The 25,931-nt window shown below is 40.3% G+C and overlaps 2 protein-coding genes across 3 annotated transcripts in view; one reads left to right on the forward strand and one right to left on the reverse strand.

The window, feature by feature from the left end:
* SARNP (SAP domain containing ribonucleoprotein) overlaps positions 1-4,952 on the forward strand; it is a 57,206-nt gene extending 52,254 nt beyond the window's left edge. For both annotated transcript variants that reach the window (XM_053375264.1, XM_053375265.1), the window contains 2 exons: positions 1,707-1,796; positions 3,832-4,952. In XM_053375264.1, the coding sequence (XP_053231239.1) occupies positions 1,707-1,796; positions 3,832-3,873 (132 nt within the window). In that variant the 3' untranslated portion in view covers positions 3,874-4,952. The remainder of the gene's footprint in view (positions 1-1,706; positions 1,797-3,831) is intronic.
* The window catches only part of ORMDL2 (ORMDL sphingolipid biosynthesis regulator 2), a 171,681-nt gene that overhangs the window by 59,836 nt on the left and 85,914 nt on the right, over positions 1-25,931 (reverse strand). The gene's annotated exons all lie outside the window — the stretch shown is intronic.

The following is a 25,931-nucleotide window of genomic DNA, read 5'->3' on the forward strand; positions in this document are numbered from 1 at the left end:
AGCTTTTATATTTCGTATACTGCACTGCAAAATATATGTTCTTAAGTCTTGTGCAGCAGTACCTAAAGAATGAGTATCTGCCATGTGTTCAGATCACTTAATCAAATGACCTATTCACATTAACAAGATAACAATATCCTAAAGCATATTTAACAAGCTGCCCCAGTGATGACTGTGAACTACTATAATGAGAACAGCCTTAAATTGCATGTTGTGTTTTCTTAATGTTCTGTAGATCAGAACTTCGTTAGATAGCAAAGCAGATTCTGTGTGTGTAACAATTCCACTAAATCAACACTGTTCTAATGATCTCACTCACTTGACCCCCTAACACACCAGTGTCAGATGCAAAAAAAATGCTTGAATACTCCAGATTATCTATATCTACATACAGAACACTAAACCATGGTTTATTTAACACCAAGTCAATGATCCCCAGAAACCTGAGCAAAGAATTGGGCTCATGTGCTTTCCTTTCCTTTGCACAAGGGGTTATTGAGCTGATTTGCTCAGCTGAACATTGTGTGCAAACTGGAATCTCTGGTAAGTTCATTACCCCAAGCCAAGATTCTTTCAAAGCAAAACTAAACTCACATCTTACACACATTTAACTTGTATGCATTCAGCTTTATGCACTTGGCAAAAAAAGTAAGGAAAAAAATGGGTGGAAAGGGGTGGGTGTCTGAGAAAAGAGACTTTGACAACCCCTCCCGCCATTGTGTTTTGACTATACAGTATGAGATTTTGGCCTTAAGCGCGATTCTTGGAACATCGCCCCCTGTAAGCTGCTGGCTTACTGTACAGCAGAAACAGGAGTAGGGAGGGGAGAACATGAGCTTTGCTCAGAGTTCTGGAGGCTCACTCATGTAAGCACTGAACCATGGTTTAGCATAACGCGTGAAGCAAAAATACTGTGACCTGATTCACACATCATGGTAAGCCAAACTGGCTTACTGGGGTCACTCAAACATGTATCTGCTTAGTTCCTCCCCTGTCTTTTATACCGCCAACCTGCACTGAGCTAAGCCAGGGTTTGGCTGAACATGCCATTATAATGCAGGCTTACTATTAAGCTCTCCGCTTGCTAACCACGTGCTATATCTAAGATTTGTCCTTTGAAGTTTTTCAAATAAACAAACAAATATGGCTAGGAAAGAGAAACAGAGAGAGATAGCACATAGAGTGATGCATAGTGGTTTTCAAGGTGGAAGAATACATTTGAAGCTATTCCAAATGCCAGTCCCAGTTTATGATGACTAAGATTTACAGTGTCACAACAGCAGAAGTGCAGTGATGAGCATCAGGAGAGAGGAATAAAGAGAAGTATCTGAAGTAAGAGTAAATGCTCCCTGAAAAATTATTTACACGGCTGTTTTAGTTCTGTATATAGTACGTAATAAGGATATGTCATAGAAGCACAATCTTTGGGCAAGCATGAGACTAGAAAATTAAAATATAAGGACATCTAGCTTGTTCAGAGACCTGGCCTCCTGTTCCATGAACTTCATAAAGACACATATTCTCCATCCAGAGAAGAGTTTCAACTGTTACCGGAATAACAGTTAGTTCTGAAAACTATGTTCTTCTGTAAATTCCCTTCCAGCAAATGGTTCTATGAGACTAAGAAAGAAGCAGAATCACCAACTAGAATGATTTTGTTGGGTGATACAGACAACTTAACATTTTCTCCCTTCTTTTTTGTATAGACGGAAGATGATGAAAAGCTCAAAAAAAGAAAGGAGAGGTTTGGTATTGTAACAAGCTCGGCTGGGGCAGCAACCACAGAAGATGCAGAGGTAACTTGTCAAACCAAAGCTGATAAGGTGCATGCTCTATTATTATAATGGTGTGGGTAGAAGCTGAGGACAATTTGTGATGAATTGTGAAAGAATGCCAAACACTCCACAAGATGGCACTGTGTCTCTTTTATCCTGTTCTCTGCCCCCACCCCCATGGTCCCACTAAACTATCCTAGGTGGTCATATAATACTTCAGATACTCCATCAATGGGCGACCTCAGAAATTGCTTCTTTTCCACTTCAAAGATAATACATCAGGTCATTACTGTGCTTTGCGCGGGGAGGGGGGGTATTTTCGGGGGGGGGATAATCTATATTGCTTCAGATTTTTCTATCACTATCTTGATGAGAAAGAGGAGGCTATAAGCTTATAGTTGCTAACTTTATCCTCATAACAACCCCTATGAATTGTCCAAGACCACCCAGTTAGTTGGAACTGGAAGTTAGTTGGAACTGGAATCTGGGTCATCAGGTCCAAACCCAGCTTTCTATCCATTGCAGAGGTAGCATGGTGATTTTCAATTTGATGTGAAACAAATACCATGCTGGGTGTATGGAACATTATCTACCTGCCTCTTTATACCACTAAAAAAAAACTGCCTACTGAAATCAATGGCAAGGAGAATGGTCTAAATAAACGTCCAGCAAAAGCGAGATTTTGATGTTGTAGATTTTAGAAGCTTGAACCCCACACTTGGCTTCTTTATTTTTGCACCATGCTGTAAGTTTATTCACCTCACGAAAATATCACAGAAGGGTACTGAAGGAATCCAATGTTGTTTTATAATAGCAGTTTGTTTATTTATTTTGTACAATAACAATTTCATTTTATAATAAATTTGTTAGTCTTTAAGGTGCCACAAGACCAACTGATTCTGCTGCAAGTGACTGACATAGCTATGTCTCTGTAGAAAATGATTTTGTTTCCTGTTGAAACCTAGGGGTTTCCCCCGGACATTTCATAGTTATTCTAACACTTTGGTAGTTCTTTCCTCATGTCACATTTTGCAAATTCTTTGTGGCAAGAATCTGTCGTTTTATGTGTCTTTTGATCCCTTCTTTGAACTATTTGCCTAATTTTAATCCTCCTACTCTAGCATGACAATTCTTTGTTTCTGTAAATCTATATTCATGTTAATTGTGATTTGTATTGAGCCATAATGCCCATCACAAGGGGTCTTATTTTGCCTATGGAATGGAAGCAGTATTTGGGTCCCTGATTCCTCCTCCTTTGAGGAATCCTGAATATTCTATGCAGGAAGTTTATTTTCTTTGGCATCTTGTATGGGGTTCAGATATGGTTTGGTGCTTTTTGTTTTTGCCAGATGCTATGCAAGCATTGCGCTACAAAATGAAGTAGCAGCTGTAGAATGATCCCCCTGTTCAGTTTGAGCGAAGGGGGTGGCTGGGCTCTGGTCTGAGGGATTCCATGCTTTTCCGTTAGGTCACTTAGAGAGTGCGCCTGAAACAAAAAGGTCTTTTTCTAGTATTGTATATGCTGAATGGCACCTTTCCCCTGGAGATTCTTGATTAGGACTTCTGCTACCCCCTAGGCTATTTATCCTGGTAAAAATTAAGATTTATATGCCCCTGGTGTATTAACTTGGAGGCATATCTCAGAGACGCATGAGTATATTTAATGCATTTGACTGTGTCCCTCTCGCCTTCCTCATGAATAGAAGAGTGTTAACCCTTTGGCCTTTTACATTTCCCACCTCCCCATTGCCTGGAAGGCTTTCCAGGCCTGTAAAGTGGTCATTGTTCCTAGCCTAGCTCTCTTGTATAACCCAGCAAGATGAAGCAACCACCAGGCCACTGTATCTCATGCTTTTACAGCTTAATTTCTGACTCTGGTTGGAGGCCCTGTTGCAATTGCAGTGCCCCTTGTGAAATTTGATATGAAAAATGCTTTCTTAAACCAACACTGTGACACTTCTTATAGACTTTCTACCTTTCCTTCTGCCAAAACACATGCTCAGCATTGCCATTCCCCTTGTTCTTGATTTTCTCTCTCTTTAATCCCTATTTGCAGGCAAAGAAGAGAAAAAGAGCAGAACGTTTTGGCATCGTCTGATGATCCTTCCTCTTAGCCTTTACTTGTTTGGGGTGTATCTTTTATACATTCTTGTTCTTCGTCCCTAATGAGGAATATAATTTTCTCCCCCACACAAATCTTGGCTTTGTATTTTAAAACGAGCTCTTCATTTGGGCTTTCCCCTCACCCCTCCCTGGCAGACTTGTAAAAGAAACAAATTTCAGAGCCTAGAATAAAAGTGTTCTGTTTCTGTATGTAACAATTTGAATTCTCTGGCAAATTCTCTCGTTAGCCACTTGTAACCAAACTATGCCTCCAACTTGCTTCCTCTCTGTACAGATGAAAGCAGCTGCACAAAATAAAGGGATTTGCAAAATATGAGGAATATTAATATTTTTGTCACATTATTGAACTCCAGTTGAAGTAGTACGTAAATCCAGAGCTGTCTGAACCTTCCCTGTAATTTTACAAAGCCGTTCATTGTCTCTTTATTTCAATTCTCACATTGCCCATGGCTCAGAAATAGTCTTCCTCTTCTATGTCTACTGTTTAGTAAAATAACTCAAAAAGTTCACCTGACTGACCCCAATCTGAAACTGTTTTTATACTTAAAAGTATTTATCTCCTTGGGTTCTGCTAAAAGTTCTCTAACATTAGGTCTTAGGAAGTCATATGATGTCAGCCTTACATCTATATGGGTCATATATTATTGTCAGCTGAAGCATTAGTCCTTTTTTTAATGCCTTGTGCAGCTATTATGTATTCTAAATGATGTTTTTAGCCCATATAATGGGATGAATTGTATCAGACTGTGACTGGCTGCAGTATAGAGCATCCCAGGATGCAGAAAGTGAAAAACTTTACCATGAGTTTCTGAAAGTTCATTTACTGCAAATGCTGATAATTTCCTTCTCTGAAAGTAGCATCAAAAAGCTCTAAGATTATAGCTGTGGAAAGAATTGTTGTAAAATGTAATGTTCAAGTTCAGTGTTTTTACACTACTTTCATTTCCCAGGTGGATTTTCAAATTGCACTGTTTTTTGTTTCTCTTTTGAGTCAAATGCTTCTAGTTGCAATTTAATAAAGATAACAAATTGGAGAAAGCCTCTGTCCTATCACATTGTTGCATCTCATTTTCTTCCAAATAACTTATTCATACTTGTTTCAGAAGTGCAGGGCTATCTCACCAAAAATATACCTCTGTCCAAGTGATTCCATCTTTATTCCTGTTTTATTTCATATAGCCAAAACCCCTTTTTACAGGTATATTTTATATTTTATATAGGGAAGAAGTTACTAGACTTTTTCTATGTACTAAAGGTATCCTTTCCTGTTTGTGTCTGGATTTATATACTGTTATTCGGTTGGCTTTTGGAATGAATGTTGTTCCATTTGTGCTCCAAGTATGTGTGTTTGGGGGGGAGTATTTTATCCTAATTTTTCATTCAAAGGTGAATGGCTTTTTTTGGTATCCAACACACAACTCCTTTCTTTTGTGTATAATACAGATTAAAGAATGCATTTAAAAGCCATTAGCTGACTCTTGTTGATTTTATACTGAATTCATTAAATGTTGTGTGTTTTATTTGTGCTTTTCCAGTGTGCTTGTGCTTTCATTATTCATGCCATCTCAGAGCAATTTTCTAATGATCTGGTCCTGAGGTCGTATAGTATCAGTTCAACACCCTAATTTCTCAAAATGAATATTGTGGTTTATTTTATATGTTTAATTTTGTAATATGTGTTTTCTACTCATAAACCTTTGGCAGTTTGATTACTTGGTTGAAATGTTTTGTAGCTTATGATGAAAGCAGAACTGCATTGCATTCCTGGTTTCATAATAAAACAGCTTCTTTACGGCAATAGTTGTATCTTGCTCTTTGAGGGATCAGAGCATAACTGAATGTACCTTTTGTGTTTACATCTACTGGCATGCAAGTTTACAAAACTGCAGCTAAGGGAACATGTAATGGTCTTGCTTAATTAGTTCTCAGTGTGGAGTTTGAACTGTAGAAAATGCATAATTCTGATTATTCGTTTTCAATACCACACTGAGTTTCAGTTAATCATAGGATTTCTCTCATATATTCTGGTTATTTCTGTTTACCCAACTTGCACAAAATGAAAGAAGAGAGAAGGGGTGCACAAGTTCTCCTCTTCTGAAAGCAGTACTATAGCAACCAAGGTAACATCATTTGGGTTTTTTTCTAAAATATGTATACATATCACTAAGAAATTATATGTTTAAGTTTATGAAACAGCTTGTAGTTATTAGCCGTAATAAATTTTGTTGATGTTTAGGGTGCCACAAGATTCTTAGGTTTTGCTGCAAGAAACTAACATGGCTACCCATCTGGAAATAGTTACTAGTTAAGTTCCTAAAGAAAGGTGCAGATAATATTTATATAATTGTACAGTCTTATCTAGCAAAGCTTAATTGTTGTGGTTGGGACGGATCTTGTCCTTGCTATATAGTTTGCAGAGAAATAAATCTCAAAGAGGCATTTATCTTTGTGCATCCACCTTCACATTTATTCTTAGCTCAACAAAAACAAAACTAGGGCCCGGAGTGATCACATCTTATTTTTTCTTTTTCACATTAATTCATTCAAATAATTACTCCCTCCTAGTTCTGTACTCAATTGCTAATTCCCACTCCACACAAGGGTGCTGTAAGGAGGGGTGCTATTGACTCTTAACTATTCATTAACCACTCTGGTGGTAGAGTATAAAAGGACAGTTACGGCATTAATCTACATTAATTAATTTTGGGTGTGCACTCCTAATAATTTGTCTAAGGGACATACACCAGTTTTGAGGCAAAGAAGGCAATGGCTCTGATTCTCACACTGAATTGCCTTTGGTGCGCAGTCTTCATATTGTCTGCTTTGTATTGTCTGCTTTTAATACAGAAGTATTAAAATGCCTGTAAATCATGGCAGCAGCTGCTAGAAAACAAACATCCTGTTTTGGTCAGGTTTGCCAAATGGAAAGCTAGTTGCCTACATGAACTCAAACGCTTGTGTAGATAGAATCCAAGAAATATTCAGCCTAGAGCAAATTCTGTTAACTGCTACGATCTTGCCACACATTTAAGGATAGTGTTGCTATTGTAGCAGTTCATTATTCCGTAAGTTTCATTCTTGTTCATTAAAAACAAATAGGAAAGCTAAGTCCTGGGAATTAAATGCAGGCCTCTCTGTCCAGCCCTTGGGACTCTCTGCAATCTGCACCCTATTTTCCAATGCAACACCCATCAGTGGCCCTGATGCATACCCTCTTCAACTGTTCTTGCCTGGCTGGAAGTTATTCTTGAACTGACTATGCACCCTTACCTGTCTGAATAGATGGGGGTGTCAGTGGCGTAGCGTGGGTTGTCAGCACCCGGGGCAAGGCAAGTAATTTGCGCCCCCTAACCCGTGGATTTGCGCCCCCTAACCCTAACCCCCAGATGTTGCGGCCGGCCCCCCCTGCACCCCCCACGCTACGCCACTGGGGGGTGTAGAAACCTCTGACTTTTGCATGGCTGGAATGTAGTCTACTGTACAAAGAGAAGAGCTGTGTCCCTTGCTGTACCCATCTTATTTGCCCCTGGCTCTGTCCATAAATAGTGTGCTGCCTCGTGAAGGTTGCTTAGGAGGGATTGTGGCCCTTGGGCTGCGAAAGCTTCTCCACTCTGCTGATTTAAAGAGTTTTTGTCCCACTCTCCAGCCAAAAATAGCTCCCAGAGCAGTTTATGAATATCAATATTAAGACAGTCCCAGGGCTGCTGCTTACAATCTAAAAGTATGTAAAAGGAAAATTGGGAGAGAGAAGGAAAAAAGCAAACTCATGCACTAGTTCTTTAGTTACACAGTTCTTATAACAACCAGCTGGAACAGAAAACAGTACAAGGAGATGATGAGCCAAAAATTACTTATCTCTCAGCTGGGCCAATTTAATGGCTCTGCTTCCCACCTCTTCCTCTATCTACTCTGTTCCATCTTTGGACGGAATTGCTTTTGTCAGGTGGCAGTTGATGGAGGGAAGAACCTAATAGCTGCTTCTAATCCAGTGGTGAGGATTATTCTTGGCCTACAACTCCCATGATGCCTAGCTAGCAGGACCAGTGGTCCGGGATGATGGGAACAGCTGGAGGGCCGACTTTGAGGAAGCCTGTGCTAACATTTGTTAATTCTGCTGTAACTGCTGCTTCTAAATCAGTGGAGGCAATTTTACTGTTTCTCCCTTACAGGACTTAGATGAATGAATATACAAGCATCTTTTTCTATCCCTTTATTATACTGAACCAAAGGCCCATTGGTGGCAGTTGTTTTCTTTAATTGAGAACGAAATGGGAGGTATTCAGCTAAGTTTTACTCAGAGTAGAGCAATACAGTGGTACCTCGGGTTACATACGCTTCAGGTTACATATGCTTCAGGTTACAGACTCTGCAAACCCAGAAATATTACCTTGGGTTAAGAACTTTGCTTTAGGATGAGAACAGAAATTGTGCAGCGGCGGCACAGCAGCAGCAGGAGGCCCCATTAGCTAAAGTGGTGCTTCAGGTTAAGAACAGTTTCAGGTTAAGAACGGACCTCCAGAACGAATTAAGTACTTAACCCAAGGTACCAATGTAGTTATGTTCATTAATTTCAAAGTTAGGTCCATTAATTTCAGTGGATCTACTCTGAGTAAAATTTAGTTGAAACAGAACAGCTGCAGTCCAGGTTAACTATTGGAAATAAAAGATAAATGTAAATATACACAGAAAACATGAATAGCTGATTTAAAGGATGGTTTGATATCTTATTATAGGTCCATCTACACTTTGCCCATGCCCCCCATTTCAGCGCTTTAAATAAAAATACTTTTCGGAATACATTGCTTATCAGTCATATCTACTGTCCTATAATAATAGTATAGTCATAACTCCTGTTCTCCATCTCCTTTACTTACCTAGCCACCTTCTGTACCCTTCAAGGGTAACTGTCCCTCCGTATTTATTCTCCCTGCCTTGTGCCCCACTCCTGCATTGGGAGAAGGATTTTATTAGAGAGGACACTATCTTTTCGAGGGTATGCATTGCCCCTTCTTCAGCAAAGGGGTGGGTGGGGGTGAAATCATTCTAATCAAACTGTGTTTAAAACACTACCTAATTTATTTTTCCTCTCTAAGCTGGGGGCTGCTCGTGACTAATTTGAGCTGAATAGGCAGATAGAAAAAGCATCAGGCATACAATGAGCGGCAGAAAGTGTGGGAAAACTAGCGAAAGAAAGGGATGGCCGAGCCTTGCAGCGTGAGAGCTAAGGAAGGCCGTGTAGCACCCAAATTCAGCATGAAGTCACTTTTCAACAGTAGACGCTTGGGCTCTAAATGCAAGTAGGACTATAGGTCAGGGAGGGGGAAAATGGAAATTTGTGTTAAGTTTGCACAATGTAAACGGGAGAAGGGATCTTGTGTGTGCGTGCGTGCGTACATCCCTTCACAAAGAAATACAAACACATGTTCTTCCCAATTGCAATGTCCTCTTCTCCCCAGTGGCCTCTTGCCCCTGAGCCCTCTGTGGGTGGGTTTGAAAATCTTTCTCCTGTTTAAATTCAGGAAAATAAGAAAACAAAGGGAGAGGGGGAGCCTGGAAGTGTGTGCCAGTGAGGAGTTAATAAAGAGAAATGTGTCGTCCTCCCTGCCCCCAGTCCCGCTGCTCTTTTAAATATTTATAGAGACATAGCGAAATTTTATTTCTAGAGGCGGGGAAATCAAGTGACCTCTCACCTGAAGCTCTGACCTCTTGAAACTCAGATTATTTCCCCTCTGCCAGGGGAGGAGTTAGAGAGGATTGGTCAGTTTCATGCCAGCTGTGAGATGAACTGCTTCCTTGTGCTCAGAGTTGCCATTTCTCTTTAATGTCAGCCACTTTCCACATTGCCTCTACTGATCCCAAGAAGCAGAATGGTTGCTGTAGTTTAAAATGGTCTGGTTATTTCCACATCAAATTTCTCCTGGAATAGGCACTGGTCTTGTTAATTACACCATGCTCGCATCTCTACCGATGCATTTAACAAATTGGGGTAAATAGTAGAAGTACTCTATAGAAGCAATGTCATTTGGTTTTACTACACCTGGCAGCATATCATTTAAGGTGTCCAGAAGATGCATTATGCGATCTATCTGAGATAGAAAGGCCTTTGGTTTTGAGTAGCTGACACATACAAGTTTTCGGGGTATCAATATCAAATTCCATCCTTTTCCCTGGACCAAGGTTTGCCAGGCAACTGAGTTACCCTATAATATGTCACAATCAATGTTATGGATCATATCTTCTCTAATATCTATACTTCCAGATGTTTTCCTTCCAGGGTTCAGGGGTGTTACTTCTATTGCTTCATTTGTTTTGATACCCTGCTCCGGGATTTATTCCTCAGATATTGACTGGATCTCTGTTGTGTTTGGTCCCTGCTTCAGGATTTATTCCTCAGATATTGACTGGATCTCTGTTATGTTTGGTCCCACTTTGCTTTCCTCTTTGTTTGTGGGGCAAGTTTGTTTGGGCCGGTTGTGGATGTTGTTGGAATCAATTTATACAGTTTCTGCCACTGTTTTTTTCTAACACAATGGTGGGGTAAATAATGTTTTTGTATTATCACTTATTAACAGGGTGATAAGGGGATGTCATCCACAAATGTACGTTAGCTTTAGACAACAGAGGAAAATATCCAGCGCTCTGCAAGAATTAAGGCAGAGTTCATAAGTGTGCTGGATATGGCCATATATGTTACTTTTGAGAGTTGGAAGGGGTCCTGTGGGCCAGCTAGTCCAACCCTATACAATGCAGGGATCTCATGCAAGTGATACAAGTCTCACTCTGAAGTCAACCAAACACTGGTTAGTACACATAATCATGCCTACCATGAGACCACAATGAGGGCCATTTTGCAGCCTGTGTGCATTCCTTAGCACCTGCCCAGCAGAGCTACTTCAAATTATCAAGAGATGACTGGCTCCCATTGTGGTCGAGGGACCTCTGGAACATTGAAGACCCCCTGTGGCCAGCTGACTGCACATTTTGAGGATAACGTCCCTCGACTTCAGAGTGACGTTGACTCTGCAGTTGTTGCAGTTCCAGCCAGGTCCTAAGCTGAATCCCTGGCGTCTCCACCTCCATCGTTCTGCCTGGACACTGAGGTCCAGCACCAAGGGACTTCTGGTGGTCCCCTCGCTGCGAGAATCCAAGTTGCAGGGAACCAGGCAGAGGGCCTTCTCGGTAGTGGCACCCGCCCTGTGGAACGCCCTCCCACCAGATGTCAAAAGAGAAAAATAACTACCAAACTTTGAGAAGACATCTGAAGGCAGCCCTGTTTAGGGAAGCTTTTAATGTTTAATAGGTTATTATTTAATAGGTTATTTAATAGGTTATTGTATTTTAGTGTTTTGTTGGAAGCCACCCAGAGTGGCTGGGGAAACCCAGATGGGCGGGGTATAAATAATATATTATTATTATTATTATTATTATTATTATTATTATTATTATTATTATCATTTCCAGTTTTAAAGAGGATCAGCTAGCAGATCCTAAATTGTTGGCCACAAATTCAGGTGCTTCTCTGCTTCTGTTTGAAGGCATTTATTAAATTTATATACCGCCCTTCCTCCCAAAGGAGTCCAGGACATACCTCGAATGAGAAACAGATGGCTTCAGAGACCCCCCCTTTTCTCTGCATGCTTCCTGGCCACATTATCTCCCATGAGCAAGTCAGGTGGAAGCCAATCATGCTTTCTTGCTCCGTGTTTTAATTACTGTGGGCATTTGTACGTGGGCAGACTTGTTATGCGGCAGCAAAGAGGAAGGCTAGAAAGCCTATATTATGTCATAGCTGGCACAAGTTTTGGCCCTGGTTTGTGGGTGGCCGTCAGTACGAAGCATAGCCATCACTATCACTGTTCTCATTTGTCCAGTCTTTCCTCAGATTGTGCTCCTATCTATCCCCCATATCCATACAGACACTCTCTCCCTTTAAATTAGGTCAGCTAGTCACCAAGCAGAAGCAGGTGATACAGACATGACCAGAACAATAGCAATTGCTCATTAAACTTTCAACATCTCCCTTCACAACAAACATGCACACCCAAGCAGAAACTTTTCGGTCCTGATAGTCTTGCTATCACCACAATAGATGCTTTCCTCCAAGTGAGGGGCATAAAATAAGTTCCAGTGGCATGATTGTATAAGTTCAGGTCCTATCTGGAAAGCCACTCTTGGCTATATTACTTTCTTCTGAAGAAGGTGTTCCATTGTGGGAAGCATGATGGGAAGAAAGCACCTGCTAGTGTTGATGATTTGTACTGGGAGTAGCAGGATTGGTGCTTAAAGTTATAGGCAGATGCAATCCATCCATTTGGATGAAGCAGAATATATGCATCTAAATAACGTGTATAAAACATCTCGGAATTAAGAAATAATTTTTCCTGGCCAAACTGTCAGAGCAGCCTCACCTCCAATGTATTCCCCAGTGTGCTTAAACCCATATCCAACCCCTAAAAGTGGCAATGGGTCCAAGCACGGCAGAAGTTGGTTCTTGGGAATATTTCAGGGGGAAATGGCACTGGCTTGATATATAGAGAGCATCAAGTTTCAGTTAGTAGGTTTTCCAAACCTTTCAATTATTTGCTACTAAGCAACACATCTTGTCATGAGACTTAACCTATATGTTTTCAATCTGAGCTAAAAGTTGTGGTGTTGCTGTTGGCACTCTTGTATTCCTGAGTAGTGTGTATTTGTTTGTTGAGTCAAGTATTTTCTGATTTACTTCCAACATTCACCATCATCAAGAAACCTGCCCCTCCAAGTTCTGCTCATCATTTTAGAGGAGTCTTTTTTGTGCATTTGATTTTAGCTGCAGTATTTCCATGATACTAGAGGGGGGAAATTAAATCCCCACTCTTTTCTCTTGCTGAAGGCTGTGAATGCTGTGTTGCAGTTTCCCCCTATCTTTATTATGTGAGAGTCTCTGGATACTTGTCTTCATTTCCCCAAGACTCCCAAGATTTGTACAGTGTCATAAAACCATGAGTTTTAATTTTCTAGCTGCCAAACTCTAGTTTCATTCTGCCTCTTCTCAGATTTAATTTTTGCTTCTGTAGCTTTCTTGCAGACCAGATAACGTTTTTATAGCATCTCTTCCAACCTTGCTTGCTGAGATACCACGTCCTATTTTATCTAAGTTGCCTCCTCCTCTTGCTCTAAATGATCAAGGATGTTGTCAAACCATTTCTGCAGGGCTGCAGAGTTTCCCCCTAAAATATCTTTTGAGTTATGGGACCTAATTTCTCCACCAGTCTGACACTGCAAATGCACATGATCAGTCTATTATTCAGTTGATTGTGAGTATCTCAGTTATTTTAAAAGGTTGTTCTCTCTCTCTTCAACTGTAGCTTATCTTTGTGTTATCCAAGCTTTCCCAATTTCATTTTTCTGAGCCATATTAGAAATGTACCTTTCCACAGCATCATTACGCCTTTTATACCTCTGTGGTTTGCTTAGTGCGTGTCCCCCCATTTTAAAAGTATCATCATTAAATGATAGAAAGCACAAGTAGACCCTCAGATGTCTCTGTCAGCCAGTTTAACATTCTTGTTCAGCTTTCCACATTTTTCTCAGTATAGCTCACTTCTCCACATTTTCAATAAGCTGGATTCCATGAAATCTATCAGTGGGTTAGTGGCATCCTTTGCCTGGTACTCCTGCTTCAGTTTCAGATAAATGCCTTTTCTTTCATTCAGCTGAGGTTGCGGTATTTCCTGATTAATTTTAAACTTTTGATATTTATACCCCACCTTTCCTTTAAGGAGTTTGTGGTGGCATACATGGTTTTTCCTCCTCCTCTCCATTTTATTCTCACAACAACCCAGAATAATATACTATGAAAACTTAAGTAAACGCCAGCCAGCAAGGAATATCATTCCCAGCTGGCCCTGACCTTGCTTTCCTATCCTGCTTAACTGATCTGAGCTTTGGACATCCATATCCTGTTCATGTCCCTACTTGTAAAGGCCCCAGAGAATATTGAGGCTAGTCAAACAGAAACAGCCATTTTCAGAATTATTTATTAAATTTATATTCTGCTGTTCCCAAAAGAGCCTAGAATGGGCTTGAATAGTTTCTTTTTCAAGCCTTAGATGGTTGGTATGTTCATTGATAGCCACAAACATTAATTTACTATTAATATACAATTAATAAGAGGAAGTGAAATACAAAACTATGAAATACTGTGACTGGTTAATGTTTAAAATATTGGCCTCGTTTATTGATCCTGCTTTCCTTGGTTACATGCCACCCATGACCAGGGTTGTTCTTCAATAATAATAAAAAAAGTCCTTGATGTCTCTTTGGTTTGTCCACAGCTATACCAGCTGAACACGTGCCCCCCCTTCTCTTTCTCTTTCTTTCTTTGTCATCCCTCTGCCTCTCCCTCTTCTCCACAGATCTTCTCATTCTCCTTTTTTATCAATTCCAATGGAGCCTGCAGGGTCCATGTGTGCCGCTCACCCATAATAATACATTCCAATAGGGTGTTCCCATTTTATCAGCCCTTCAAGCTGCTGAATTCTTAGGAAATGCAGAGCTTTAGCCAGTTGTTTCCTAACCACAATAAATAAATCACTGGCAAGTCTGCTGCACAAACTGAAATACAAGTGCAGTTGACAGAGATTCGCCTTAAAAATATGTGAGATCTTAAATAAAAGGTTTCCATTATTGAGTTAGGAAGAAAAGCACACAACTAATGGAATAGAGACAAAATTTAGGATAGAGATGAAACATTGGAGAGTTAGCTTTAAAATATTTTTGTTAAGATTTGTGAACCTTTAGGAGTGGACTTGTACAACATCTAACATACATTAATAAATGAGGAGAAGATGGGGAAACTGCAGAAAAAGCACAAATAGGTGCCTCTAAGGAAACATGGACTAGGTTGCTGCTAAGAGTCCATATGTTAGTGGTTCACGAGAACTTAAACATTGCCTTACTTGATCAGATGAAAGACCTGTATATTCAGCATTCTGACTCCATTGGCAGTCAGGCAGTTGCCTTAGGAAGATTCATAAGCAGGGCATGGTGGTGATAGCATATATTGTTGCTTGTCCCAGCATCTGGTAATTAGAAGATGCTATCTCTGAACACATGGGTAATAAATCATAGATAAATCTGTCCTCTGTGAATTTGCACTTATCCTCTACAAACATATTTGAACCAAACAATTACTTACAGGAGCTAGTACCGTGTTGTGTACTGGATTATTATTTATATGTTGCAGCTGGAAGGAAGATTTATAAAATTCACATGGAGATTGTCTTGGAAATTCCTTCCTGTGAAGACTAGTTTTAGCAGTGTTATTTAATGTCTGTGGAATATCTTTTGGAAAGGCTCTGTAGATTGTATACATTGGTTTGGATGTAATCTGCATGTGTGTTCTAAAGTGTCCTGGAAATTCTGTGGATGCAAAATATCACATGAAGAAGGCTCTCCAGAATATCTGATTGAGGAAGAGCAAGCATTTTAAACTAAATTGTTTGAGGAAACCTAAGAGTGGGACGCGGGTGGCGCTGTGGTCTAAACCACTGAGCCTAGGGCTTGCCGAAGGTCAGCGGTTCAAATCCCCGCGACGGGATGAGCTCCCGTTTCTCGGTCCCTGCTCCTGCCAACCTAGCAGTTTGAAAGCACATGCAAGTAGATAAATAGGTATCGCTCCAGCGGGAAGGTAAACGGCGTTTCCGTGCGCTGCTCTGGTTTGCCAGAAGCGGCTTAGTCATGCTGGCCACATGACCCGGAAGCTGTACGCCAGCTCCCTTGGCCAATAAAGCGAGATGAACACCGCAACCCCAGAGTCATCTGCAACTGGACCTAACAATCAGGGGTCCCTTTACCTTTTACCTAAGAGTCAGCTTAATGAAGTTGGCTGATTTGAGCTGCTTAGAGCTTGGCACATATTTATTTGGTCATACACAGGTGCTTAATGAAATAAACCTGTGTTTTCAGAGCCTTCCTTATCTTGAACTGCCACAACTACTTCCCTCTATCCTGTTTTACCAAGCAACTTCAGTTCGCCAAGCCCTTTCACCCAGACAACACATGTAGCCAGCAAGCTAGAGTTGCTCTGATCGGTTTCATGTCCATGTGTGTATATATTCACACCACTTCCTCTGATTGGGGCAATGTAATTAGCTCTTGCATTCTCAGCATACCTGTCACCTCCTAATGAGGGCTCCATAAAACAACATCCCATGATCCAGTTTCCTGCAGCACTTCTGGCCAGTTGTAAATCTCAGCTTTTACAATTTTGGGACAGCAAAACAGATGGAATAACTTTTTTGTTTGCGGGTCTGCCTTTCGGGACAGTATTTGATTTCCTTTGTATAATCTGCATTCTTTAAATAAAATAAATGAGTAAAGATAAATAATAAAAGTAAAATTATCAGTGCTTTACTAGATCCTACATAGCACTCAGACATGCACAGTTCTGTCCAGGACCTTGCCTTCATGGTTACAGGGATAAAGGTAAAATGCTGAAGGAGAGAAGAATGGTGTGGATTATTGCACCAAATAGGATACATCCTTCCTCTATGTATGTCATTGTGAAGAATCATGTAGCGTTAGGGCTAAGGCAGTGATTATTAGATGTGTATATTTCCTGATCCAAGGGCATAAACCCACCACACTTGCCAAACATGTTTTGTTTGACTTGGATTGGGATCTTTCTGATTTGGACAGAACAGTCAGAAGAGTGCAGTTTAGCAAAGTGTTGGGGTTAGGCAAAGGTTCATTTGCCTAGTAAGAATCATTCAAATCTCACCTTGAAAGGTATTTGAAAGGCATGGGGGGTGGAGTTCTTTTTGTCCAGGTGCCTTCCCTTTAGGGTTACACAGAGTGGATCAAAATGAATGGGAAGGATAAGTTAACACTGGCGTGATCGGTAGTGACTTTAAGTGTGAAGCATTAAGGGCTATTTGGGAGAGCTGTTTTTTCCTGTTTGTTTATTTATTTTTATACTCCCCCCCCCCCCCCGATTTTGACAATGTTGTCTGGTTCTTTATGAGGTGGCACCAGGTCAGCAACTGGAATGCCCATCTTCCATTTCAATCTGAACTTCTCAGTGTGTCATTCTTTCTTGGGAGCACTACACTCTGCTTTCTTTTCTAGGAATAGCTACAACCCTGGGTTTTATTAATAATGTTTGCTTTAGCTTGCACTGTGCTGTCCCTGTCTAGAATGCCGGACTTGATTATTTTGGGGTCTGGTTGTGCATTCTCCATGTGAAAGTGATGGCTTATTAGCGATTGTACATTCTGTGGGAAGAAAGGACTTGCTGACATTCTAACCATCTCCCCAACTTGGATGAGAGAACTAAATGAATTGCTGCCGCTCTTTCCCAAGTTTCAGTGTTTGTCACAAAACATGAGAAAATGGTGCTAGATGAACGAGCGCTAACTAAATCTCATCAGTGGAGCAATTTACCATCAATAAATTTAGATGCTATGGCGGTAGAAGCATTTCCAAGGTGACTGCTTTAAATCACTTAGTGGTTGTATTAAACACCTTAAATCACTTATAATAGTGATCGTATTAAACAGCTGGTGCCAGCAAGGATAATCTGCATATAAATACAGGCTTTCCACAGCATCCTTTTTTGGATTGCATCTCTTGCACACAACCCACTACTTAGGGCTGCACATAACCTTGATTGCCACTCTTAGAGCTGACAGCCTTGACAATCATCCATTTGTACAGGGGAATGGACTGAAGTCAGCTCCCCTTTTCTCTCCCAGCAGGTGATCAGCGCACTCTCAGAGTTTGACACCACCATCTGTCCAGCAGGCCCATGCACGGCAATCCTTGTGCATGATAGCCTGTGTATAGCTCATTGCTCTGGACTAGAGTATGTGATTTAGAGCTGTAGAACGGATGCAAAGTAGATCCAAAAAAATAATAGTCATGGGCTAAATGATATTAGAATATTATTTTAATAAGGCATTGACCCATTTTGATTTTTGCGACACATGCCAGATAAGCACTTAGGAATGATGGAAATGCTATTTAAATTATATACATATAGTGCTTAAATGGTATGTTAGTATTAGGGTATTTTTTCCTGTGACAGCCTTCCCCAATGTGGTGTCCTCTGGATGTTTTGGCATACAGCTTTTTTGATTCCAGACTACTGGATAGTTGTAGTCCAAGCAATCAGGAGAGCACATTAGGGAAGGATGACCTAGAGAATCAAAAGTAATTCAGTTTCAGTTTAGGTTCCAATCCTCAGTGGGTTTTTCTTTTAGAGCTTATCAACAAAAATGAGAAACTCTGATTTCCATCCTCCGTCCACCTTTAAGGTGATCAGAGTTCCTTTCTCTCTCACAATGCAATCCTGTGCTTGTTTACTTGGAAATGTCCTGTTGTGTTTTTGTCATAAATGTGTTCAGGATTGCAGCCTTAATCTGGGAACAAGGACTCGGAGGAAACAATTGCGAAAGGCTGCTTTGGAATATTTCTCAGTTATATAGTTTGATGATTCAGTGTTAGGGCATGTAAGAAAAAAATGAAAGGCTTTAGGGAACATTTTTTGATCCTGTCCAAGAATTCGCTAGGGGCTAGGAATCATAAGGCTGTTTTTTAAAAATAAGGTTAGGTCCCCTGTGTTCTGACCGCAAGCATGCTTTAGCATAATCAGATTGCTCCAGCGATATGAATGGTATGGTGCCCAGTAAGATGGTGTTGGAGAGTAAACAAGGGAAACTGAGAACTAAGACCTTTGGACTTTTTGTTTCTTGCTGTTTAAAAAAAATGGGGAGAAACAAGTTGCTAGGAATATGGAATAATGGAATATGGAATAACGAAGGTTTCAAAATAAGGTGTGTCTCCTTCCAGCATCCTTGTAGCTTCTTGTAACTGATTCAAGAATCATATCAACGCCAGCTCTCCAGGGGAAGTATAACGTATGGTTCTGGGAACCGGGATACATAGCTCCAGCCTTGCACATGTGTGCAAACTTTCTATTCTAATATTTTCCTTCTTAGGAATAGAACCAAAGATATCCCAAAGTATAATAACTCAGCCTCAAATTGTACATAATGGCTTTGCTGGACACTCAAATACAGGGATTCTTGAGCTATAAACTTTTTAAGATTTAAAACTCTGCCAGTGCATTAAAAGAAGAAAATGCTTTTTGCTATATATATTTATTGTACAAAAAAAATCTAAAAAAGGACAAAGAGAAATTGGAACAGAAGCAATGGTTATGATATACTGGACAGACTAAAGCCAGTTACAGAACAAATTTAGTTTATACAACACAGAAGAGAAATATAGCCAAGGCAATCCTTATTTGTGTTTGCTTTCCTCTAATTTTCTTTTTCTAAGATGTATGTGAAATAACAGCTGTTACAAGATCCAGTTGTTCTGACCCCAGTTCCTCATAAATGAGTGCCATCTTAATTTAATTTTTGTGTTTTCAGTCAGTAACCCCTATGGGGCAGGAGAGATTAGAAAATATGTGCAATGGTGGATTTTTGGCAAAGCGAACAGCTAGGAGCTTGTTCAATTGAGAGAGGAATACTGTTTTCACGGTAAAAGGTCTGTGACATAATTCTTAACTAACTCTAAATTTGTTAAGTGAAACAGACCATAACTGTGTCAATTTGATAAATGGCAATGAAACCATGTAAAAAAACAGCATCAAAAATAGGGTATGATATGGCATGATTTTTGAAGGCAGCAAAATGCCAGCAGAATTAGATTGGTTTCTTTTTTCCAATAAATAGGTACAGTGGTACCTTGGTTTACGAACTTAATCCGTTCCGGAAGCCCATTCTTAAACCAAGGCGTGCTTTCCCATAGCAGCGGGGGACTCAGTTTACAAATGGAACACACTCAACAGGAAGCGAAACATGTTCTGCTTCCAAGGCAAAGTTCACAAACCAAAACACCTACTTCCAGGTTTGCAGCTTTCTTAATCCAAGATGTTCATAAACTAAGCTGTTCTTAAACCAAGGTACCACTGTACTGAAAAATTTACAGAGAAGTCCTAACACTCAGATCCACTGGCTGGAGGGGTTAGGATTAGGCAGGGGTGCCTCTCTATCAGCAAAGAAGCATTCTGCTTCTAGGCAGATCACTTCAGCAGTGGGGGCTCTCACCGTGCCCATAGAATGCTGCATGGACATTGCAGAGAGGAGATGGGGTTGGGGTGAATTTGAGTCTACTAGGTTAAAGTCCCCTTCACTCTCTTGAGAGAGGCCCAACGATCAGGTTCTCTCCACCTATGTTAGCCTAAAGCTGGTATAAATAATTTCCCCCACTGGCATAAAAAAAATCCACCACTTCACACCCCACCCCACTTAGAGTAACTGTCAGTCATTTCTGTGCCTTTACGTTTTCCTCATTTCTGGATTCTGTAATTAAGTCTCATACTACTGGTATAAAAGATATCCCTGTTCCACAGATGATACAGAGATAAAGCTAATTTGCCTCCAAGTTACACCACAATTGGTGCTGAAGCTTACAGAAGAGTTAAATAGTTTTAAGAGCAAGCCCTTTAGTACTAAGTATTATGCCATCCATTCTCCTGTTGACACATTCTTGACTCGCAGGCAACAGCAAAAAACTGTCTTTCTAGGACTCCTCTTTTCCCCATAAATGAGGCACAATCTGTAATTGTGCTAAAAGTCTAACTTCAGCCTCTTCTCCCAGACTTAATTATTTGGCAGGGGTTCTTCTCGCTCATCCATGACAACTTGGGGGAAACTAAAGCTAGCTGGACATTGGTTGACTAATTCTAAACTATTAAAGATCTTCAGAAAGATTTGATAGCAAGAAGTACATGAATGGCCGGTAGGTGTTTATTTCACTGAGAAATCAGCTAGTGAGTTAGTTTGCCCTACGAGCATTGTATTCAGTAGCATGGCAGTAACAAGACACTTTGTGGCTTGGAAGTCAGATATAACAATGTGTGGTTGCTGAGATGGCAGAACTACGCAGTGTATTGCCTTCGGCAGGAAAGGATTCGACACCAAGATTCATATGCACTAATCTTCACACACAGCCATTACAAAAAGAGAAAGCACAGACATAAAAGTATCTCTTCTTGAGCTCTAGGGTGTGTCACAAAAGGGAAAGCCCATCCTAGTCTCTTTAAATTTTCTTTAACCTTCTATAGTGCAAATGGTACCTTAGCCCAAAGCAGTCTTTCAATACAGACAATTTTTACAGTGAACATTCAGCATTTTAAAGTCCAGATGCTTTGCTTCACTCCTGCAAAGTCTCTGAGGCCTCCTCAAATGTCCTGAATAGGATGGCCTCTTGCTTCCAAAGTGAACTGGTATCCCTTTTGTAGAGAAAGGCAGCCATTCAAGATGTTGGTGGATAGGTGTGAATGGGACACACACTGCCCCAATACAACAGAAGTCCCTGTTGATTTAACACCAGCCATGGACCTAAAACCAACTTGCACCTTTTGGGGAAACTAAAATGACTATATGGCACGATGCATGCTATAGTGGCATTAGCTTTCCTCTCAGAATCCCAGTTTCCCCTCATTGGCAGTCAGTCTCAAGACAGCCAATGGGTTTCCATCTGGAAAGGTTGAGATGACAGCTATGCACGTCCCACATGCAGGACTGGAGTGAAAAGCTCTGAACTCTTATTTTTTTATATTTTAATTTTTTTATATATTTTTACATTTTTATTTTGTTGTTCAAGTGCTGTGTTTGGTCATGTGATCAAAACAAACAAACAAAAACAATCTTAACCAGTGAATGGCCTTTTGGTCATGTGATTTAAAAAATACTTCGCCTGTGTCACTGTCATCCTCAAACTCATTTCTTCATTTCATACCCACAGGCACATGCGCTCACATGCTCACACTCGCGCTCACACTCACTCATACACCCCTATGACATTTATGCACAGTAACATCAACAAAAAAGTTAATAATAATAATATACTTGTAGGACTGATATTTACATGCATACATCCAAAAATAGCCATGCCTGTTTGCCTTTTGTGAGTCAAATTACCCAAAGCAAAATACTATCCCATCAAAGGAGCCACTAGTAGCAGGTGAATTGGAATTATCTTTCTAGTTTAGCACCATTGGGCAGTAGAAGGGTAGGGTGGGGAATCAAACCACCCAAATCCCAGAAAGAAAACATCCACGTTTCAGGTGAGACCTGCCCATCTATTTTGTGTACCGTACTTAATGGGTAGGCTGCATTAGTGTTTAACAGGAAAAGAACAGTAAAATGGACTGTATCATTGCAGTCCTAAGCACACTTACCCCAAGGTAAGCATTGCTGAACATAGCAGGGCTTATTTCTGAATAAGTGTTCATGGGATCAGGTTGCATGCCTCTCAAAACAATCCTTAATGGCATTTGTTCTACTGGGACTTTTATCTCCACATGTGAGATTTAGGAATAGATTCTCCATCACTCTTAAGTTTTCTTCAGTAACCAGCTACTCTATTATCAGGAATGGGGAGCCTTTGGCCCTCCAGGTGTTGATGGACTACAGCTCCCATCATCCTTGACCATTAACCATGCTTGCTGGGGCTAATAAGAACCAGGAGTCCAACTATATGTGGAGGGCCCTGGGGTCCCTATGTCTGCTCTATATTAATGAGGTACGCATTAACCAAAACACAATGAACTGGCCTTGGTAAAAAAAATAAGAGAGGTTATGAAAAAAAAGTTCTCCAGTTATCAGCCATTCCCTCAACAATCCCTTCTGACCATAGTCTCTGTGATGTACAAATGCATTTAATGAGCTACTTGAAGGCATATCCCAATACAGTGATTCCATCCCAATACAATTAATTGGATACTCTGTGTTAACCCTATACTTCAGTTATTTTCAGCTAATCATTTTGAATGTCTGCTGTTATAACAAGTTTAAAAAATGTGTCCTGTTTCTCTACTGACTATACAAGCAAGTCACAGCAATGAACTGATTTTTGGAAAACTACACTGCATTCAAAAATAGACATTTGGAGATGTCCCATTGGAAGAAGCCCAACTCCTAGGGATCCAATTTGACCATGATCATCTCAGTTTTCCACAATGATGTGTCTATATCCCTCCACCCCCTACAGCTGAGCAAAGCCACCAACAGGAAATTATATTTAATGAAAAATAGTTTTGTCGTACACTTCCCCCCTCTGCGTCTCGCAACAGGGAAGAGTTGTGTAGTGCAAAGTATGTGGCCCTGTGCCATAGCAGTTCAACTAAGAACAACTTCTTAAAGCAAGATTAAAATTAAGTATCTGATAACATAACAGCAAAATAAACCCTGGCTGGTCTTGGCAGATTTCAAACTGGGTTCTAGGAAAGAGCATTTTTGTGGAACATTTGTTGCGACGGTCCTCTCTGAATGGATATTTTGTGTAATAATATCTGCTAGATATTAGATAGCTGAGTGAGGTAATAGGCCACAGCAGTGAGGATTATCACATTGATTCATGCTTTTCCTATCACAGATTAACAGTCACCTGCATGTTATTGTCAAATTCCTTTTTCAAGTCAAACATTCTGATTTCAGTCCCAGAAACAAAACTCAAGCCTGCTTATTGATTTTAAAACAAACTGCACAACTATCTTCCTACTCTGTTTTTATAGAATAGTGCCAGATATAATGGTCTGAGAGTATGACACTGCTAACCTGAAATCTTACTTCTATACACTCCCCTCTTTTCAGCTTCCAACCACAATTCCTTCTAAAACAATAACAGAACACATAACTCTGTTTTATGCGTGACATAAAACCAGTGATGTGGCCACTGCAACTGAATTGTTCTACTTCTTCTACTTCATGTTCTACTTCTTTTTATACTTCCAGAAGCAGAGAGGCAAGGGCTGGAATACAAGAGTTGTAACAGGATACTAGCTAGAATTGCCTCCTGTACACTGTAAGACCAGTTCAAGACCCCCTTTGCTTTCTAAGCATGAGTCAATACTGTACACTTATACACTTTAGAAAGCAAACATGAAAGTTGCATCCTTTGGACAAAAAGTAACACTGAGTTTCTCAAACCCCTAGTCCTTTATCAAAGCCAGTGTGTCATCTATCAGTAACTTGGCTCTTTAGAAAGCACAGCCTCATTAAACTAGTAAAGCATGCTGTTGCCAGTGTGAATTGGATTTTCATGGTTCAGGTACATCAGGTCTGTTGGACTGAGGAGGCTGCAGGCACAGTCCTCCTGAATCTGTTAAGAAAATGGGTTCTTCAACACTGTCCTGATTGTCAAATTGACCTTGTTGCCAGAGTGGGTAATGATAACAGTGGTGTTTGCATACCTAAGTGCTGGCTGGGGAGGAACAATAGAGATCCAGTGAGAAAAGCAACTGTATTTCAACTAACGTTAGAAGAGGAATAATGCCAAATATTCTTTCTATTAAGGAATGAACTAGATTGGGAAAGAGACCGGTACCTGATTATTTCTTTTCCTTTAAAAGTCATTTCCCTTTTCTGTACCTCTTCACCAATCTAGTGGAGGGCCTTAGCTCCTTAACTCACAAGCTGATCAATATGCTCTCTCTCTCTCTCTCTCTCTCTCTCTCTCTATATATATATATATCCTGCTGTTATGCAAAGAAGAAGTGTCATCCCTTAAATATCACTTGGTAAAGTCAATGGCATCAATCAACGAATCCCATCTCACATCTTTTCTTTCAACCCTCTGGTCCTATGCTCTTTCCCAGTTCAAGGAGAGATCCTACAAAGCTAATATTTTCCAAAGGGAAAAGCAGAGGCATGAAGCAGAGGTAACGGTGCTTGATTAAAGTATTCCTGAACAAGTGACTTCTTTAGTACATCTGGCAAAGGCCCACAGCAATGGAATCCACAGCAATGAAATTGATCATCATTTTCCATTGCATCAAAAGAACTGGTGACACTTCTTCAAATACCAGATTCTCTGCAGACTTCCAGAGAAAGCTGTTCCGATCAATCACAACAATTAGAGATTTATTTCTTTTGATTTCTCAGGAACTGGGGAGAAAAAAGAATGGCATTGCTCTACATCACCATGTAGCAACTGCTCAGATTCCCCATTAATAAAAAATACCAATTCCACTCATGTCAAATTGCTGGGATATACTTTTGTTAGATAAATCTCACAGTAAAAAAACATGTAGTAAGTACACTTCTCTTCCCTCAGCTTTTTATTCCAAATATATTTTAATTACCGTATTTTTTGCTCTATAAGACTCACTTTTTCCCTCCTAAAAATTAAGGGGAAATGTATATGCATCTTATGGAGCAAATGCAGGCTGCGCAGCTATCCCAGAAGCTAGAACAGCAAGAGGGATCACTGCTTTCACTGCACAGTGATCCCTCTTGCTGTTGTGGCTTCTGAGATTCAGAATATTTTCTTTCTTGTTTTCCTCCTTCAAAAACTAGGTGCGTCTTGTGGTCTGGTGCGTCTTATAGAGCGAAAAATACGGTAATATGAAACTAGCAAGATATGCCCTTCATATTTCTGATATTCTCTTTTGTGATGCTTGGTGGCACACTATGAAGGAAACTATAATAATGATCCACCCAAAATACAAGCTGCAGAAAAAGGAAATGAAGATAACATACAGCATATTGAGAACTTACATACTTTGGAGTCACCTGAAAGAATCCAGGTGACCCCAAACCATTGAGGAATGAAGGATTCCTGGCTTAAATCCAGTCATGGGCTTCCATCTGCAGAGCTGCTGTCCTGTATATACTTAAGCTAGCTAGTTCATTTGCACAAAGTGGTTAATAAGTTAATGTAATGTAATGCATATGAAAAGGTAAGTTTGAGTGCTTTGAAAAAGAGTGAAGCGCTTCAGTCTATAAGTGCTAGAGAGGGGCAGTGTAGCGCAAAAAAGAGAACTGATCTCTGTGCAACCTTGAGCAAGGGACTGTTCCCTTTTTTGGATTTTAGGGTTTAAACCCATGAGAAGTGCTAAGATTTTGCTTAGCTTAGCAACAGGGTAGGGAGTTGAAGATTTTCCGCAGTGGCTCATCCTATGCACCTTCATCCAAGCCTTCATTCAAAGTTTGCCCAATGTTTTGGTACCCTGTAACTTCAGATCAGGAAGGC

The sequence above is a fragment of the Podarcis raffonei genome, chromosome 2 (genome assembly GCF_027172205.1).
Source record: "Podarcis raffonei isolate rPodRaf1 chromosome 2, rPodRaf1.pri, whole genome shotgun sequence".
Taxonomy (NCBI): Eukaryota; Metazoa; Chordata; class Lepidosauria; order Squamata; family Lacertidae; genus Podarcis; species Podarcis raffonei.